General features: G+C 47.4%; 2 protein-coding genes across 5 annotated transcripts in view; one reads left to right on the top strand and one right to left on the bottom strand.

The window, feature by feature from the left end:
• Positions 1 to 9,867, bottom strand: part of PCNT (pericentrin) — a 64,178-nt gene extending 54,311 nt beyond the window's left edge. For all 4 annotated transcript variants that reach the window (XM_050987531.1, XM_050987532.1, XM_050987534.1 and 1 more), the window contains exons 1-5: positions 9,799 to 9,867; positions 4,809 to 5,006; positions 2,848 to 2,898; positions 1,850 to 2,029; positions 961 to 1,104 (exon numbers count right to left, since the gene is read on the bottom strand). In XM_050987531.1, coding sequence (XP_050843488.1) covers positions 961 to 1,104; positions 1,850 to 2,029; positions 2,848 to 2,898; positions 4,809 to 5,006; positions 9,799 to 9,852 — 627 coding nt within the window. In that variant the 5' untranslated portion in view covers positions 9,853 to 9,867. The remainder of the gene's footprint in view (positions 1 to 960; positions 1,105 to 1,849; positions 2,030 to 2,847; positions 2,899 to 4,808; positions 5,007 to 9,798) is intronic.
• A 1,551-nt stretch (positions 9,868 to 11,418) lies between these two features.
• C7H21orf58 (chromosome 7 C21orf58 homolog) lies at positions 11,419 to 19,192 on the top strand. Its single transcript, XM_050987535.1, has 8 exons — positions 11,419 to 11,478; positions 12,079 to 12,136; positions 13,588 to 13,655; positions 14,212 to 14,355; positions 14,795 to 14,909; positions 16,798 to 16,937; positions 17,635 to 17,731; positions 19,137 to 19,192. The coding sequence occupies exons 1-8, from the start codon at positions 11,419 to 11,421 to the stop codon at positions 19,190 to 19,192; spliced, it is 738 nt and encodes a 245-aa protein (XP_050843492.1).
• Positions 19,193 to 19,989: the final 797 nt, after the last annotated feature.

Below are 19,989 nucleotides of genomic sequence, written 5' to 3'. Positions count from 1 at the left end.
CCACCACAGAAGGGCTTATCTGTTCTGCCTATCAGCTGGTGCAGCAGCTCAGGGCATCTTCCCCCTCACAAGAATTTGCTAATTGGTGAAATATTTCAGGCCAGACATCTGTCTGGTAGTGAGATATTTCTGGCACCACGGAGGTGGCATTCCCAGCTGACAATAAACATCTTGCCTTGGGAGAGAGGTTGAAGGAAGATAAGCTTGATTTTCTGACTGGCAGACACTTAACTTCCCAAACTATGAAAGCTACACCACATTTCCACAAGGCAGAAGTCTTCTGCACATTCTGTGGAAATGTCTGGGGCCCTTCCCAAAGCTGGGATGCCACTTTGTGGTCACTCTCTTGGGGTGGAGTGAAAGCAATCTGTGCACCTCTTCACCAGTTCAGTGGTAAGTTACACTGACTCAATCTACAGTATTGCTTGGTTAGCTATAATACAGTACCTTTATGTTGTGCACTGTTTTATGTCATCTCCTCGTAGTTGTCTTAACCTGTTTAAGGCCATTTGTCTGTTAATCTTCTGCCTACTCAGTAAATAACTCAATTTATGATAAACCTGATCTGCAGTTCCAAAGAACTCATCAGCCAGAGCAGTTTAGGTGTGCCTCACCTGAATTCAAGCTGCTGCCAAAAATCTGAACCTCAGGCAGGGCTTGTCTAATGCTTTCACTCAGCCCATAACACACTAACAACTTTGTGCAAAATTCCCTAACAAGGCCCAAAGAAGTGCAATGACCTTCAAAACATGATGCAAGCAAGTGGAAAATCTGAGGACATTTCCAGGACCTCTCTGTAGCAACCAGGAAAAAACCCTGCCTCGCCCTGAAATCATTCTCACTGCTGTGCTGCCAACTGAGCTGGAGGAGCTGCATGATCAGCTGGCTGTTTTTACACTGACAGTCTCAAGCTGTCCTTGCAGGCTCTGTGAGGCCATGCCAGCTGCAGGAGAGACCCACCTGGTGCAGCTGGAGCTGTAACCCCTGGATCTGAGCGGCCACATGCGAAGCCTCCTCCTGCAGCTCATCCCGCTCCTGCTTGGCCTGCTGAAGGCAGCTGGTTAACTTCCTGATGATTTCATTCTGCTCCTGAACTGTGGTTTCCTGCAGGGGTCACAAGAAGGGCACTTCTAACATTGAGATATTCTTAACACATTTGGAACCAAGGAGGTGTTCTTGAAGCAGAGCTATTACAGAGTCCATAGGTACATTTCAGTTTTAACCAACGTGCACCAAAGAAATCTTTGTGTCCAAAGATGATGGCAGGCATGAAGGAAGATCTTAAACTGATCTCAGAGATGACAAACCTAATCAAAAGTGATTTTATAAAGAAATTATGGGATACCAGCAGTGAAATTGGTATTTTTACTTCCAATGTAAAAAGCACTCAAGTTTTCAAAAAGAACATAGTGAATATTTAGTGCCCCCTAAATTGCTTCCTATCTGCCAGCAATTCCTTCAGTCATGTGAGAGGAAACTAATGAGATGGGAACATAAATTCTATTTTATGTTAACCACATTGATATTTTCAATTTATTTCTCACCAACAGGAAATGTCTTTATTTCCCCAATCCTAGAATGAGAAAAAAAAACATAAAAAGGGGAAACTAACTACTCTTAGAAAGCACCTGGTAATAATTTACCTTTACAAAGAACTCCTAGAGAAAGGGAATGCAAAATATTATTTTTTTTTAATATTCTGGAAGAGGATGCTGCTTTTTGCACTATGTGTTAGCAAGGTGGAGCACTTCTCACCACAAAACAAAAGGTTTTTGAGTCCTGAGCCCGAAATATTTTTAGGATGAAAATAAGGTGCTATTATCCCATTAGCCAGCTCTGTGGAACATACCTGGAGCTGCATGGAGTCGTTGTGCTGGGTGAGCTGGTCCTGCAGCTCATCCATCTGCTCAGTGAGTCTGTCCACTGCCTCCTGCTTCTCCAGCAGCCTGCTCTCCAGCTCAGCTATCCTGGCCTGGCACACCTGAGCATCAGCCTCGCTGTATTCTGCAGCAGAACTTATCCCAGCTTTCTTCACCAAGGAAACAGAAATGCATTTAGTCACTAAAAATACCATTCTGTGATTTGTCTGAAAACAAACTCAGCTTCAAGATTAAGTCCTGGGCAAATTCTACTTTAAAGGTAACTCAGTGCTGGGACTTTGTATCTAACAGAAACATCACATACTTAAAATCCTTAAGGTTTAAAAACTTCAAATTAAAAATGATCATAGATAACACATTTTCATGATAGTTTAGGCACAAAACTGAAGTTTAAGTGTTGTGATTCTATAGCACCAAATGGTGGCAACATGCCATTTTGGCCTGTATTGGGATTTAAACACCTCCAGTGGTGAGGAAGGAAGCAGAATATTGCCACTTTAAACAAAGCCTTGACATCCATCTGACTGGAGAACAGTCCACCCCAAAGAGAAACAACAACGGAAAGCTCTTCAATTAAAATGAAATTTCTGTGGTTTCTTAGGAGCAGCATCGTTACAACCATCAAACCATCACAGAGGATACAGTATCTTGTATTTTCTTTTGAATACTTTTTGGCTGTGTTGTATGAAACAATGAAAAATGAACCCACGTATCAATTGGAAGCATTAAAACATTCCAATTTCTCTGGGCAAAGCCTATGATTTTACAAACCCCAATTTTCTCAGCAACCAATTTTCACAGCCAGGATGTGTACATACAGAGAAATACCTGGTTTATTCCATAAAATAATGAAATCACATCAGTTTCATCATATCTGATAACAATTAATCATTTTAGCAACCAATCATCAGTCTTCTTTCATCTCTACCCAGCACCTTTTACTAAAGATACACCTTTTCACACTTACTTCAGTTGCATGATCATCCAGTGGCTCCCAGCTAGACAAATCAGTGCTGCCCTGGTAAATAAACAGATGAAACAAACACTAAATCATAGCTACTTTCATTAAAAATAAGGAAAACCAGAATGATTTTGGAAGCATCTTCAGCATGAGCCAGAAAGGTCTGTGTTGAGAGAAACTGACTTTATGCTAAATCCAGCTGGTCTTTCATGGTGAAATCAACTCAACTGCAAAAAAACCCAAATAAACAAAGGTATTATAATGCCCACTTAATTTAGGGCTAATCCTCAACACTGATTCAACGATTGATCCTCTGCTGTTGTAGCTGGCAAACACTTAGCAATCTTTATTCTACAACTGAAAATCTGTAAACTGACAGGAGATGAATTAACAAACACTTGATAATGTTCAGGTAATTCAGGTAACCACAAAAGCAACACCTTTTTCTGACACACAGATTTAACACAGCTTGATACCCTGGAAGAGCTTTCCCTCTGACTAAATTCCCAACAAGACTAAGATGACTATGGCATTGTTTGGACAGGGCAGTGCACAGCTCTCCCTGCATTCTGAGTCTGTTTGAAGCAGTTCCCAGTGACTGCTGCCTCCCTGGAGGCACCCTCTCCAGGTAACCTAGAATTCCAGCTGCTTTACAAACCAGCTATTTTGAAAAAAGCTGCTAGGCAGCAGAAAGTGATTTCTGTTTGCTTTTTTCATTTAAGCTCACAGGAATGCAGCAAGGACACTGCTATGGCTGAGTGACAAAATACGATGTTTTTCCTCAGTGTGGAGCTTCACAAAAGCCTCTGCAATGCTAACATTTTGTTGAAGATATCCTGAAAGCATCAGGGATACCCTCACAAGAGAAAGCAGGATAACACATGCCAATTTTATCCCCATCACTGCAGGTTTGCAAACACATTAGTTTGCTGCTATTGTGGTATGTTGGGAAAGCACCCTAACATCTGGAGAGATGCTTTTGGTGCAGAAGGCACAAAATTCTTTCCACAGAGACCATGACTACCTTCAGAGAGCCATCAGTACACACACACTGAAACACATCAGACACGAGCAGAGTCAGCCCTCAAACAAATCTGTGAAAATAACACCTCTGCTGGCTTTACAATGGCTTCTGTGAGCTTGCTGGAATAAATTAGAGTTTTTCAGAAAACATTTAAACATATTTGAGCCAGCCAAGTGATACAAACCCAAGTTAATGCTGTGCATTATAAGGTCCTGGCAGTTTTTAATCTGTTGATCTCCCAACCCAGATTTGCCATTTGATGAATTCACAGCCACACAAATGTACGTGTGCCCAAAGAGAAGTCCATGCAGTGAAAGGTGAAAAACTTTAATTCAGGAGGCTAACAGCTCCCTGGCAATAACAGGTGCCCGGGCCATACTGTGGAGATGTCTTAGCAAATGAGATGACTTTGTTAGAGAGTGAACTATCACAGGTGCAAATAACAGCAGCTCCCTTCCCTCCCTAGTGTGTCACCGACATGTTTTATGAAAAATCCTTTCCTTAGGATTTTTCCCTCTTGAGAAGCTGAGAGGCCTCAGGAACAAACTGTAAACAATTCTTACCTGCTGCTGTGGGATGCAACAGGGGGAATCTGGGATTGGTCTCATCTGGTTGTTTCCAATTAAGAGCCAATCACAGTTCACCTGTCCAGACTGTCTTAGAGACAAGCCTTTGTTATTGATTCCTTTTCTATTCTTAGCTTAGCCTTGTAGTGAAATCCTTTCTTCTGTTCTTTTAGTATAGTTTTAATATATTATCTATCATAAAATAATAAATCAAGCCTTCTGATACATAGAGTCAACTTTCTTGTCTCTTCCCTCATCCTGGGACCCTTGTGGACAATACCACACCAGTGGCCCATGAGCTCACAGTCAAACAACCACCTGCACCACTCCTTACCTGCAGATGGAGTGGAGCCAAGGCGAGAAATGCTAACATTTACCTGTGCCTCTGTTGCTGCCTCTGGCAGGCTGGTCTCTTCAGCCTGAGCCTCTGTGCCCTGGCCAGGATGCCTGGCTGCTACTGGGTGCTCTTCCTTCGGAAGGTCATGCGCGTGGACAGCCGAGCCCTTCCTCTTCGCCGCCTTTTTCTGCGGCTGCGCGACGTCGCCCTTTGCTTTTCGCTGTCTGAAGTAAGCAAACTGTTCAGGAAAGATTGCAAGAGGTACACAGAGAGGTAAGCAAGGAAAAAGTAGCAGGACCACAAGATTAACACAGTCATGGGTGACAGAGCTCCTGTCTTGATAAATTACATGCATCTGCAGAAAAACTGCTTTATCTGCCTGGATAATTCACAACATCCTGGATAACCGTGCCACTAAGCAACAAATCTCACACTGGCACTAAAGGCTCATTTCCACACAAGAATCAAAGTTTTACTCAGAGAAACTCTGTGTCAATAAGAATCCAGAATTACAGCGAGACAAATCAGTAAAGGAACGAGTTGCCAATATAGTAGAAGCATTAGGAAAAAAATAATAATCGAGCAGTCTTTCTGCAAGGCCAGCAAAAACAAGAACCCCCTTGTCACGGTGCCAGCACCAGCACACCCCTACAAATACATCTAAACAGGTCTTAGCCAGCGTAAGCTGTGAGATGAGGATTCACTTCCGTTAATTTTAATGCTCCTTCCCTGCCACCCCCTTAAGAGAACACAGCAAAACTTCTTCGCCAGAAAGCAGCCTCCAGTACATAAATAGAAAATCAATTAAGCCAGGTCATTTTAATTTCTTCTGTTGAAGAATCAGATGCTCTACTTTATCAGGCTATCACAGCTCTACAAAGCCCCGGAGACTTGTAAAGAATGTCACTGACAATTTATTACCCAACTCTCCCTAACACCCTAAACAGCTTAAAAAGGATTATTGTTATTTTCAACTCTAGTATTGTGTTTAGGCAGCATTTCCAAGTAACATCTCCCACACAGCAGAACTCCAGACATCCCTCTGATAAGGAAAAGACTTCCTCAAGGTTAAGACCACAGGTTATCGAGTGCAGTGTAATATCCTTGTGATGAGACAAAACAGATAGTTAACTGATGACTGGATGCAAACATCACTGCCAAGTTCTACCTGCAATTCATAGGAAAAGCCACTGCTCAACAGCTTGGTTTTCCTGTCAAACAGCCACCTTGCAGAAAAATCTTGTCCCATACTTCTCATTCAGTTTGTGAAAAGGATCTAGCTCAGTCCCCTCTCCTTACAGGAACTTCTACCTGACAGCTCAGCCACTCACCAGGTGCAGTTACACACCTGCTACACCCAGCAGCCTGTTTAAAAGGTACATGTGCAGAAAGACATCAATTTCCTACCAGCTGATAAGATTCTTATGCACAAAAACCTCATTTTTAAGATTACCTTCTGTAATTTCTAAGTTAGTAATCTGAAATGCAGATTAAACAAAGACTTGTGCCTTTCCTAAGAAGCAGAATGAACAGACCATAAAGCTGCAGTGAGACACAAATACAATCCTCTGAAACCAGGTGTCAGCTCCAGCACTTACTGCTGGCAACGTGTGCCAAAAATAGCTCCAGCACTAATTAACCTGCTAGCAGGGGGAAACGGGGCAGGAGGAAACCTGCAGAAAAATGGAGAGTAGAGGAAACTGCTGAAGCAGGGAAAAAGGGAAAACAGGAGTGAAACAAGCAGAAAAGATGAAAGGCAGAGAGAGTGGGCATTACAGAGAGCAGTTACTGATTCATGAAGGGAGACCAAGAATCTCACATTAAAACACCAAGACCTGGCATGACTGAACACCTAAACACTCTACATTTTTAACTGCACAGGTCAAAGAAAACAAAACTCATTTTGTCCCATTCACATGCCATGCAAAAATATCTAACTACACCAAAACTTTGGACCTGGTGGAGTGGCATGCTCCAGATTTATGGGAAAAGCTCTGTTTAGAGCAGTATCAGGTTTCCAAAGCCTTTCATCAGCTACATAAAGTTGTGTTGTTTTAAGAGAATATCAAATTCACAGCCAGCCACCCAACACGAAGCAGTGAGTGTGAATGTGAAGAAAGCAAGACACAACTGCCTCTGCCTCATCACAGTGAGACCCCATCATGCCTGTTTTGGATGATTTAACTCTCCTTTTGCTTTCCAGCAGCACTTGCAAAGGTGAAAGCTTCACTTTTGGCCAAGATGTAGCATTGCCACGGGCACCCTGAGAGCACTGTCCTCCACAGCATCCACAAGGACACCTTTCCACAGGTACCAAAGCACTGCAACTTGATTTCACCAGGACCACTCGGTTAAAACTTGATGTGCTTCAGAAATTAGCACCAAAACCAACACCCAGAGAAAGCAGAACAGAGCAGAAAAACCACATCAGCACCAAACACAAACAGGTTGTTCAAATAAACATTAGTCCAGCTCTTGGATACAGCTAACATAAACAACAAGTGCTCTTAGACAAAACCAAGAAATATTTTCTAGACCTTCCTCAAAATGATGAGGTGAGAAAACTTCCTGGAAAAGCCCAACTGACTTTTGAGGTCCTAACTGTAAAATGGAAGCAGAGCAAAACTTCCCACAGCTGAGGTATGGCACAGAGCTCTGTAACTGGAGGCACAGGTGATCAACACACAGACTAATTAATGTGGGTAGGGCCAAACAAAGAGAAAAAAGCAGCACTAAATAGTCAGGCTTGTTTTGTTTCTCAATTATTTCCTTGGCTATCAGTATTGCACTGGTTAGAAACAGCAATCTGAGGTACCTGACACAGTCAGTATTTAGCTGCCAGTTACAGTCTCCAATAAATACAACAGCTGGCATTATCATCATTATTAGATGATAACTTAAATGCATCTCAATGATGGAATTTTAAATTCCTACACGTAAAAGAATAATGCAAGTACTTGTCTGAAAAGGAAAACATTTAGATCATATTTCTTTGCCAAGTCATTGCTTAGCAGACTAAAATCTAAGGATGTTAAAGATGAAATAATTCATTTTCTGGAGGGTGGGGGTGAGGCAAAAAGTACCCAAGAGTTCCCACCTGCAGAGTGAAGCAGCATCCAACTGCAGTTACTGCACAGGTTGGCTAGTGATGTTTCTGCTTTTTAATGGGAAGAGAGAGATTTAGCACACAGTGTAAAAAATAGTAAATGCAACCCTGGCTCTGCAGGTATAACTTGAAACATAAGGCAAGTCCCTGCTTTTTTTTTTTTTTTTTAATGGCAAACAGTTTTCCAACAGGTGGAACTAATAACTTACTTAAGCTAAGTCTGTCTTACATTCTTCTAATCACAAAGAGATCCTGCACCTGGAATTAATGAAATGTTAACACAAGTTGTGCCATGCTAAGGTAACCTTTCAATCTTAGGAACTCCTGCTCTCAGAGCTCTCTCTTGGGCAGCTGTTCTCCAGCAGAGGATTGTGTGAGAGCACATGACAAGGCTGGGAAGGCAGGCAGATGAGAAACTGCTGAGCAGGAGCAGGCACTGTGGAATCCATGGCAGCATCAGGGAGGGCCAGGCCAGGCATGGAGGAGCTGCACTGCCCAGCAGCAGGCTGCAGCTTCAGCACAGCTCCAGCTACAACCCTGCTCCCTTCCACTAAAGCTCTCTTGGATTCTCTTGTGCCCAGCACTGGTGGGAAGCAGCTGAAACAGAAACACAGCAGACACACAGAGCTCACACAGCTCTGAGCCACCTCTGACCCCACTGGTCAGGTACCCAGGCTGGGTCCCTGCAGAAAGGGCAGGATCTGGATAGACCTGATGGGCCCAAACTGAAACAGAAACACAGCAGACACACAGGACAGCTCTGAGCCACCTCTGACCCCACTGACCCAGGCTGGGTCCCTGCAGAAAGGGCAGGATCTGGAAAGACCTGATGGGTCCAAACTGAAACAGAAACACGGCAGACACACAGGACAGCTCTGAGCCACCTCTGACCCCACTGACCCAGGCTGGGTCCCTGCAGAAAGGGCAGGATCTGGAAAGACCTGATGGGCCCAAACTGAAACAGAAACACGGCAGACACACAGGACAGCTCTGAGCCACCTCTGACCCCACTGGTCAGACATCCAGTGTGGGTCCCTGCAGAAAGGGCAGGATCTGGATAGACCTGATGGGTCCAAACTTCCCCCCACCCTGTCCAGCTGTAGCCCCCTCCAGTCCTACTGGAATGGTGAGAAGTAAAAGGCCTTATTTAGCAAGGACAGCCAGAAGGGAAATATGACAAAACCAGCTCAAAACCCAGCAGAAATGCTGAACTAAAAGGAAAGTAACCAAGCATTTCCCATCAGCTCCTTGAACATGGTTACCAAAACAAAGCAGAAGTGTTTATCTAACGGGGTTAGCACACAACCAGCGCTAAACACATGGCTGCAGGTAATAATTAGCTGGAGAATGTTATCTTTATGTGTCAGCCTCATCCTGTGAGCTCTACACAAGTCCCTAAACCACACCTGACTGTTCAAAGCTGACGAAGTGTTTGCTACCGGCGTGACTGGAAACCACCAAAGCGAGCCCAGCTCTCCGCTCTCCCTGCGGACACCCAGGCAAGCGACGGAGCCAGCCGAGTAACAAAACAGCACCTCTTCTTGGGGATCCCCGGCTGGAAACAGCACTGCCACAAACACCGAATCCTGGGCAAAAACGGGAGAGCCAGCCGGGAGGAGGAAAACCAAGAACCAAGGAGAGCAGAGGCTGCAGGCCGGCACATGCCGAGCTGCCAGCTGCTCCGTGTAGAGCGAGGGAACGTTTCTATCCCTGGGCAGAGGGATGGGGCCCCGCAGGCACCGCCGGGCACGGCTTCTCCTGCCCCACCGGGGACACTCCGGGGCCGGCACCCCGCTCCCAACTCCGGGTGCGGCGCGGGACCCGCCACGGAGGGGAGAGACCCGGGCCGGGCCTGGCAGCCCTCTCAGCGCACCGGGACCGGGGCGGGCGCAGCCTCCGCCTAACCGGGACTCCTTCCCCCCACCTTAGCCCTGCCTGCCTCCAGCTTGCGCCTCCGCGCCTCCTCCTCCGCCTCCATGCGGCGGCCGGGCCGGTTCGCGCCCCCCGCACCCTCACGGCGCCGGCGGCGGCAGCGCGGAGTCGGTCATGGCCGCCCCGGGCCGCTCCCCGCCCGCCGCCGCGCCAGCCGCACCGCGCGGGGCGGGGCTCCGCGCCCATTGGCCACAGATCCTGACGCACCGCGCCAGCCGACCAATGGCGACCGCTTTCCTCAGCGGGGCTCCGCCCACTCCCGCTAAGTGGCTGCTGGGATACCCCGGGCAAGGGGGTGTGAGCCTTTTGCCCCGCCCCCTTCCGCGGCAGCCACCAATGGGAGCGTCCCGCGCCTTTTCAAAAGGGCCGCCGTCCCCGCCCAGCGCGGGAGACAGCCAATGGGGAGCGCGGGCTTGGAGGCGGGGCTCAGGACAGCCAATAGGGCGCAGGGAGGGTTGGTGGCGCCCTTCGCACCTCTTTGTTTATTTGTAAATTTTTAGCGAATGAATTAATGAATGTTCCTCGGTTCTGAGGTGCGAGGTTCTCTCCAGTAATCGCTGTTCTGTGCTGTGTTCGTTATTGATTTCTCGCTCTTCATCCTAATTCAGTCATCAGCCTTTAATTCCTCTGTCATCATGTCCTTGCACATGGAGTTGTCTCCAGCTTCCCAGGCTTCTGTCTCCTCTAGAGTCCTCTGGGTCCCAGATGTCCAACCTCCAGCTCCCTTTGTTCTGCTCACTGAAGCTACGACACTGCTGGCTTCTTTATACTTTGAAATAATTGAATTATAAAAACACGGGCTTCAGTCAAATGTGTTGCTCGGAGCAGTGTTCTGGATTGGCAAACGTTAAAAAGCCCATCTGCCTCGAGGGAAAAAAGAGAAAAGAGGGAAAAAAGAGAAAAGAGGGAAAAAAGAGATCCTTTAGCAGATTGTCTGGAAAGTGCCTTAATTTTTTTAATTTTTTTTCCTAGTATTGGATTTCCTCTGGGACACCTGTCACATCAAGCAAAAAATTTCTCTCAATTTCCTCGTTAGTAAATTCAGTTGCTTCACGCTGGTGCTGTACTGTCAGCCTGACTGCTGGCTCTGGGCTTCTTTTAAAGATCCATTGGTTTAATTTCCTTTTTTTTCTTGTCCACTAAGGTGCCAGGCATTTGCTTTGCCAAAGGTACACAAGGTAAATTATGTTACCTGTTGGCACGATAAACTTAGCAACCAGACACAAAGCTCTGAGCTAATTAAAAGTCTCTAACAACACAGAGGCCAGGCTTAGTGGTGCTGCCAGGGGAAGGGCAGCAACCATTGGGAGCAGATAAATAAATATTCAGCCTCAGCTGCCTTCCTGTGAGCATCACAAGCTGCAGCACAAAAGTAGGTGGAGAGAAATGGCAGAAAAGCTGAGTTTGTGACCTTGGGAGTGCCTGAACTCATTCTGGCCTGGGGGTGACACTGGAGCTTTTATCTGCTTCTCTGGTTTCTACTCCTCTTGTGCTATTGGTTTTTAATAATGGAATTATTCCATGGAGATTTTGGAGGGGAAAAAACGAGCCCTGAAAACCTGTCTGTTTATCTTTTTAACCTGCTTTTGCCTGCCTGCTCTTCCAGGAGATCATGGCAGATCCTTCAGTGGTGGATCACCTGACACGACTGAAACTCAAACTCCTGGAAAAGGTAAGGGAATCCTTCTGCAGTCACCTCTGCTCTGCTCTTTGCTCCTGCATGTTGGAGCTTTAACACTGCATTTTAAAATAGTGTGACTCCCCTGAGATACACCCAGGAGTGGTCCTGCTTACTGCCACTTTCTAAAATAACATTCGACAACTTAAATTAAATTGACTTTGATTGTATGGCAATGTTTGAGCTGGGACAGGCAAAGTTTAGGAGTAAATCTTGGCTAAAGAGAATCTCAGATTGTTTTAAGGCAATTTCATGTCTGCTTTCACACAAGATGTGTTGCCTGCTCAGAGCTTTGCTGAATCAAGAGTCCAGATCTTGCAAGCCCAAACTCAACATTATCAAGTTCTTTGTATGATGCAGCTCTCTGCCCTACAAAATAAATTATTTCTCCTGATCCACCGTGCTATCAATTTTAATTGGACAGTTGGAAGCATCACTGTTCTCTACTGTAACTCGATTTGCAATGAGACATTTCATACTTCTTCAAGAATTTTTCTCCACCTCTGCTCTATTTCCTCCATCCCAAACCTTGGGAATCCTTGTGTGCTCTTCTGCCTGACTTATACCCAGCTCTGGTTGTGGTTCTGCCCACAGAGGCTGCGAAATGCCCAGGAGAACCTAGAGAAGATGGGATTGTCCCTCCCAGCTGCACGTAAGAGAATCCTTGTTCTAATTTTGGGCATATTTTGGAAAGGCCTTGCTTAGGCATGATTCCTCAGGAGATGATCCCCTCTCTCCCCTCCATCTGTCAGCTGACTGCTTTTTATCTTTTGAATTTCTCCAGCTGGTTTTTCTCCTGGCCAAGGGAAGTGGACAGCACTCCCTGAAGGTGCCCTCCTGCCCAGGAGAATGTTACCAGTAGCAGCTCTGTGATATTTCCAATTGATCTGACGCACAAATGGTTGGGATCTTTTAATGCTGTGGCCAAACATTTTTAAAAATCCCCTCTAACAAGTCACAGTTTCAAAATACAAAAGGGTGCTTGCCCGAGCAGGTGCCAGGCGTGGCTCCAAAGTGCACGAAAACATTCTTGCTTATCTTCATTTCAACATCAGCCACCTGTGGGGTGAACTGGAAAAAGGAGGTTGATTCAGAACAGAATGGAAGCAGAAAAGTTGACATTCCAAGCAGAGTTTGATGGAAGTGCTGCTGCAGACAGGCATCCTCTGCATGCACATTTGGAAACTTTCAGCCTGGAATGGATTCCTAAAGCAGGAGGTTAAAAGGGGGCTCTGGAGAACAATCTTCAGAGTTTATTTCCAGAGGTGTTTTGCCTTTGTGGAGCTGCTGAGCAGCTGGGGCTGCACGTGGCATAAAGTCATCCTCCACACCTGGGTTTGACAAGAAAGGCAGCCCAAGCCTTTTGTGGAAGAACTCAATCTGCTGAAGCAGAGCAATGCAGAGTCCCCAGGCAGGTGAAAAGGAGAGCTCTTTCTTGCAAAAACCAGACCTTTTTGGGCAGTTGGGCCTTCATCAGTTGCACAGTTTGAAATTATAACAGAGATGATCCAGCCAAAATTATACCAGAGACAATCCAGCCAAAATTATACCAGAGACAATCCAGCCAAAATTATACCAGAGACAATCCAGCCAAAATTATACCAGAGACAATCCAGCCAAAATTATACCAGAGACAATCCAGCCAAAATTATAACAGAGACAATCCAGCCAAAATTATAACAGAGACAATCCAGCCAAAATTATAACAGAGACAATCCAGCCAGCCAGCACACACCAAAATGTGTAAAATTATAACAGAGATAATCCAGCCAAAATTATACCAGAGATAATCCAGCCAAAATTATACCAGAGATAATCCAGCCCACCAGCACACACAACAATGTGAGCACACCATGGTTGTATAAATTCTTTTTCTACCCCTAATTCAGCTGGGTCACTCTCCCACAGTCTTTTTCTGCTTAGCCAAAGTAGGAGGCCCGAGCCATGATTTTACAAGGGTAACAAAGCCCTTGTTTTATAAGTTTTTACCCATATGCAACATCCAGCTATCCAATAACACATTTCCCACATTGATAGAACAACCAGGTGCTGGAATAGCTCTTGGTGATGCTTTGGGGGGATAATGGACTCTTCCTCCTCCAGGGAACAGAGCTCAGGACCTGCTCCAAAGTGCCCTGAGGCAAAGGGAGGATCTGCTGCAGGAGCTCAGGGTAAGAGCAGACATGGCCCAGTCACCTGCTGAGGTGGGTCCAGGCTTCTCCTGTCCTTTAATTCTGGGGCTGGGCAGGGTTTGGTGCTGCTCTGGAAGAGAAAGGCTGGGCCAGCTGAGCAGGGGAAGAGCCTGGAGAGCAGCTTGGCTGGGGGAGCTTGCACCTGCTTCAGGCACCAGAGGGGTGATGCTGCTCCTCCTGAGCTGCTGCACCACAAACTTTCTGTGCCCAAATGCAGAGAAGGGATTTATAGCCATGCCAAAGCAGAGACAATAGCAATTGCTATTTATTCCTGTTTGTGGGGGAGACCAACTCCTGCTGAAAGGTTTTCCCAGGATTTTAGCAGCTTGTTCTGTGCACTTTTTTGTCCCCCCAATCCTTTTTGCTGGTGCTGCAGGATCTGTGGGAAGGAAAACTTTCTTTAGAGTCGTGCAGGCACTGGCAGTGCCCTTGCTGCAGGCTCCCAGGGGCCAATCCCATGAAATCCAGGGAGCACAACCTCCCTGTCTGCCTTGCTGTCACCAGGTGTTCTTTCAGAAAACACTTGACTTTGCAGGAGCAGCACCTTCTGGAAGAGCTGGCACAGCCACCTGCACCAGATGGGGGACGCTGCCAGGAGCACAGAGCTGCCCTCCCACAGATCTACCAGATCCCTTTTCCAGCTTCCCCCGTGGAGCCACCAAGGATTATCCAGCAGGCAGTAAGGATTGTCTCCTGGAAAACACCCCCAGCACTGCCAGCAGTCATTTGGGAGCTGTGTGGGATTGCTCATCCCTCAGAAAGGGAAGATGTGCCTCTTGCTCTTCCATGGGACCCTTGCTGCCTGCAGTGAAAGCTAAGGGGAAATAAGGGGAAAACTTATTTGCCATCCTGCAAATGAGCCCCAAAATCAACAATGGGAAAGGTTTGCCCTTGGGACAAGGTGGCAAAAGGAGTGGCAGGGCTGCTCACACTCCAGCCTGGCCATTCAGCCCCTTTCCAAGGCCCATCACTGTCTGCCCAGGCACCCACAGCCTCCACAGCTTCTCCAGGAGAATCCCAGAGCTTTCCTGAAGCCTGGGCAGGTGCCAGCTGCTCCCACAGCTGGGGGAGCTGCCCAAAACCAACCCTGACTTCTCCACTTTTCCTTGCTGTTCCAGATGCCAGCTCAGCCTGCCACCATCATCCAGCAGCTGCCTCAGCCCTCCCCTGTGCTCACCCAGATCCCCCCAGCCCAGCCCTTTGCAGCCCCCCGCTCTGGGAGCATCAAGGAAGGTAAAAAACCCTCCAGGCTCCTGGCACCCCCCTGGGCAGGGCAGGTGGCAGCTGGAAGGGGACGTGGGATGCTGTCCAAGCTCGTTAGTGACCTGTGTTTAACGAGCTGGTGGAGCCTGGGCAGTTGTGCTTGGTCAGTGGGATGGGGAGCAGTTGTGAAAGGCATTCAGTTGTGAAACTCTTATCGCTGAAACTAAACAAAAAGGAACTACAAACTCAGGGGAAGGTTGGGAAAGCAAGGCAGCTCACCTCGTGGGGCTGAGTAGTGTGGACAAAGTCAAATCATGCACATGGGTGGTTCCAGAACTGGCACACGGGCTTCTGAAATCTGATTTCATTCTTTTGCTCCTTCCCAACCTGCGGTTCAACCCCCTCAGGCTTTTGTTTGTACCCTGTGCTTGGAAACAACACAGAACATCTGAAAGTGATGTTCCATAGTGCCAATAAAAGAGTTTGTTTCTAAACATAGGTGAGTGCCACTGTGAAATGATACATGAAATAAAACCTGGGACAGCTGAAATAAACCCTGGCTCAGCCTTCAGCCAAAGGTTCATCCCACCCAGGAATCCTCAGCCATGGAATGTCTGGATTTTTGGATCAGAGTTTATTTCCATAACCAAAATAGTCCCAATCCACTCCTGACTTCTCTGAAGCTGCTACACGCAAACCACTTTTTGTATGATCAGTAAAAAGGGAAATGAGAGTTGCCTTCATTATTTTTCCCCTTCTTTTCCTCTCCCCTCTCCCTCTGCACTTCTCCCCAGGTGAATTAGTTGCACTGCACAAATCCTTTGGATCCCAGAGATCCTGTCAGGAGATGTGATGGGCATGAAATGACAGACTGAGGGTGTTTGAGGTCTTTTCCAGCCTTTTCCATTCTGTGAGCCAGTGGGCTCTCACTGAAGGTGGCACTGCAATATCACAGGAATGGGAGGAAACCTCACAGGACTCACTGTCCCTTCTCCATCCTGCTTTCAGCACAGGCAGGGCTGTGGGCTTGCAGGGCAAGGTGAGGCACTCAGCAGCAGCTTTCCTGTGGGAGGGAGGGCAAACAGGAGAGCTGGGCTGAGCAGCCCCACTCCCAGACATCAGCTTTGCACTGTCTGGGGAGAAAATGCCAATATTCTGCACCTGTGTCTTGGTTTGAACAGACAGGTGTGTGTCTGAAATGGGAAATGCAAACTCCTTCTCTCTGAATTATTGTAATTGTTCAGTTAAGGGGTTTTCAGGTAAAGGTGTGGGAATAGGAATAACGGTTTTTTACTGGGAAAATTAAAAAAGTAGTACAAAAAGACTAGAAAATAAACTAGTGAGAGTTGGAATATGACTTGACACTTGGTTAGGGTGTTGGCAGCAGTTTTGGTTAAATGGTGGCTGTAGTTTCCTTGGAGGGACAGATGTGGTTTTGTCAAAGCAGTGATTTTTGGAAGGGTGTAGGTTTGTTTTTCTTTGAAGGTCTGGTGGTGGTGAAGATGGGTTTGTTCTTTTTCTGGGAATCTAGTGGAGAAGATAGTAGTTCTTTTGGGAATTTAGTGGGAGAAGGGTTTCTCTGTTGCTTTAAGTCTCAGATTATATTTAGGTGGGAATGTCTGGCTCTTCTCTCTGGGTGCAGCATCTCACAAGGGGGTGGTGTAATTTTTATCAGCCATGCAGGGACACTCAGTGGCCTGTTAACAGCAGAGATCTCTCTGGAGGGAGGAAGGGTTGTGGGAGAGATAAAGAAAACTGCCCAAGCAGCAGAAGAGAACTGCCCTGCTCCTAAAAGGTGCTAAATAGAGCAAACACACCTTACACCTGAGGACAGCAGCCCCTTCCAGCTGCTTTGCCTTTGTGGCACTCCTGACCATTCCCCCTGCTGCAGACAAAGCTCTCTGTCCTTCTCTTCCAGACGTGGTGGAGATGATGCTGATGCAGAACGCTCAGATGCACCAGGTGATGATGCAGAACATGATGCTGAAGGCTCTGCCCCCAGCACTGCTCACACAGCCTGGGGGAGCTGGCTCTGCCCCTCTGCAGCACAGGCACCAGGTAACACCAAGCACTTAAACACCTGACCTATCAAAAACCCATCTGCAGTACAGCTCCTAGAAATAAATAAAAAAAACAACAAATGCTGATTGCCACCTCAGCAATACCAAACAAATCAAGATGCTGTAATCCCCACCCACAAAATAATCCATAAGGTAAAAACCCAAAAAACAGTCAGCAAAACCACTCACCCTTCAACAGCCCCATTTAACCTGTGCATAAATCTAAAAACAAAATTAAAAATTAACTGTAGGCTACTGTGCATTAAATAAAAGAACTCCAGCACTGAGCACTGCTGTACCAAACTTGGCAAACTCTGTCACTGTGGGACACAAAACACGAGTCAAGGTGAAAAAAGGGAAGTTTGTTTTCTGACTCTTAACATTTATAGATTTCTAAAAGGGCCTTAGGAGGTTGGAGGCACTTGGAGGGTGACAGTGCCACCTCTCCAATGACACTGGACAAACCAGCAGCCCATCACATTTCTCCTCTTCTATAAAAGCATGTAAAACAATGAGTTATTTACAGACAGCGTGTGAGAAAGTTTGTTGAAAGAACGTAAACATCAGAAAGCTTAGAAAATCTTGAAAAATCAGGGTGACCAAAACCTTAAATCCAAACCAGCCAAGTTTCATGCCACTGTGGATATTGCCAGCGCATTTTTCTCCCTTCCAAAGCCCCCCTGTCTCTCTCCAAGGACCTGCAGCTGGCTGGGAAGGCAGAGAGGCCCAAGGCAGCTGTGGTGCACCACCACCACCACTACCCCAGCACGGGGGTGCTCCCAGTGCCCCCCAGCAGCCTCCTGCCCCCATCCCCAGAGCAGCCCTGGAGCAGCAGCCCTGCCCAGCCTCTGTAAGTGAGCAGGGATGGGCACCTGCAGCCCTTCCTCCCTGCCCAGGTGGGGGGGCAAGGCAGACTGGGGATAAATGAGGGGATCTGAGCAAGGCATCTGCCTCTTGGGGCTCCCACCTTGGTTTTTGGGGTTCCCTCCCTGCCTCCTGGGGCTCCCACCTTGGTTTTTGGGGTTCCCTCCCTGCCTCTTGGGGTTCCCACCCTGCCTCTTGGGGCTCCCACCTTGGTTTTTGGGGCTCCCATCCTGGTTTTTGGTGCTCCCACCCTGCCCTTTGGGGTTTCCACCTTGGTTTTTGGGGTTCCCATCCTGGTATGGGGCTCCCATCCTGGTTTTGGACCTCCCATCCCGGTTTTTGGGGTTCCCAGCCTGGTTTTGGAGCTCCCACCTTGGTTTTTGGGGCTCCCACCTTGGTTTTTGGGGCTCCCACCTTGGTTTTTGGGGCTCCCATCCTGGTTTAGGGGCTCCCACTCTGCCTTTTGGGGCTCCCACCTTGGTTTTGGGGCTCCCTGTGACCCCAGCAGCCACCAGCCACCTGAGGCAGGGCTGGGGAGGGGATGGGCAGGTGCTGAGGGTCCCAGCAGGGTTTTTTATGTTCCTAAAGCACTGCTGGGACGTTTGCTAACCAGGAATTGCTGGGAATAAAAGAAACCCCAAACCAGCAGCGAAGTGAAATGGAACAAAGGGAGGGGAGTGTCAGAACTGGTGCTGAGCCTTTGCCATCAGCTCGTGCTTGCAGCTGGAGGGGGGTGGGTTTCCAGGGCAGAACTGGCTGGGCTTGTCCCCAGGATGCTCCCAAATCCACAGAGCCCTTGAGCCCTGAGCACAGCCAGCTCCTCCAGGGGCTCCCCTGCTCTGTGCCTTCCTCTGAGCCTGCCCTGCTTGGCTCCCTGGCTGCTGGGAGCTCTCACGAGCCAAGGCTGGTGGAGAAATTCCTGCTGGAGCATGGAATGGGGGGAGTGATGTGAGAACTCAGCTTTTCTCTCTGTCCATGGCTCTTGGAGAGGCTCAGTGAGCAGCAGAACAGGCTGGGGGCAGCTGCTGGCAGGGGGAAATGCACAGCCCTCTTTGGCAGAGGATTTGAATTCCTGAACAGATTATTCCCCTAATGGGATTAGGAGGGATGAGCATTTCCACCTTGGCAGGGGTTTGTAATCTGAACCAGTGAAGAGCTCCTGGCTCCTGTCAGGATCACTGCAATCCACTGCAGGAATCACTGGGTCTTGTCATGGCCTTCAAACCTTGTTCTTCCTCTTCTTCAAGGCCTGAGAGCAAACACAACTTTCTGCAGTTGCAGCACCACTGGCTGTTCCTAAACACAATAAATAACCCTGTTTTTCTTGCTGCAGGTGGCCCACATACTGACAGTACAGGATCCTCTGCAAATGGACCAGAGCCTTTCTAAAACCAATAAAACCCTGCTGTTCTTCCTCAGCCACTGGCATGGCTTTTTCTTCATCAGCATAAACCCAGCACTTTTCCCTCCTTTACCTTCCCCCAGAGGGCAGGCTTTAATCCATGTTTTATCCTGTTCCTTTTAGTTTTATTTATGACTTCTTTAATCCATGTTCTATCCTGTTCTTTTTAGTTTTATTTATGACTTCTTAAAAGGCTCACTCAGAGTTTTTATCAGGCAACCCTTTTTCATGCTCCCAGCAGCCTGGTTTTCCTTGTGTAGAAAGATGAGCAATGATTTTATAGCACTTTCTCAATGTATTCCCACCTTCTGTTTTTAGAGTGGAGAACATCTGTACACTGGGTTTGCCTGCTGCAGTTTGTCAGTGAGTCTGGTTCAGAAAACCCAGGGACCCAAATTTTGTTTGGAACGAAGAAAAGATAGTAACTGTCACTGCTGGAAGCTGTCTGTGCTCCAAAACCAATTAATGAATAATTTATTGACTGTGTAAAACCTACCTTGCTCTTTGCCCTCTCTGCTCTGCTCTCTTTGAGATCCTCACTGCTCTCTGCAACTTCTCACTTTCTCCAGCTGCCTGAAAGAGGAAATTTCCTCAGGCTGTGAGTTTGGACTGAATATTAGGAAGAAAGTCCTGACTGAAAAGATTGTCAGGCCTGGAAGAGGCTGCCCAGGGAAGCTCTTGAGTGCTGCCCCATCCCTGTGGGTGTGTGACAGCCCCATGGATGTGGCACTCAGGGTCACAGCTTAGGGCTGGACTTGTTCATAAAGGGCTTTTTCTGCCTTAA

This window comes from Serinus canaria (genome assembly GCF_022539315.1).
Source record: "Serinus canaria isolate serCan28SL12 chromosome 7 unlocalized genomic scaffold, serCan2020 HiC_scaffold_29, whole genome shotgun sequence".
NCBI lineage: Eukaryota > Metazoa > Chordata > Aves > Passeriformes > Fringillidae > Serinus > Serinus canaria.
This window is presented reverse-complemented; position numbering and strand designations above follow the sequence as displayed.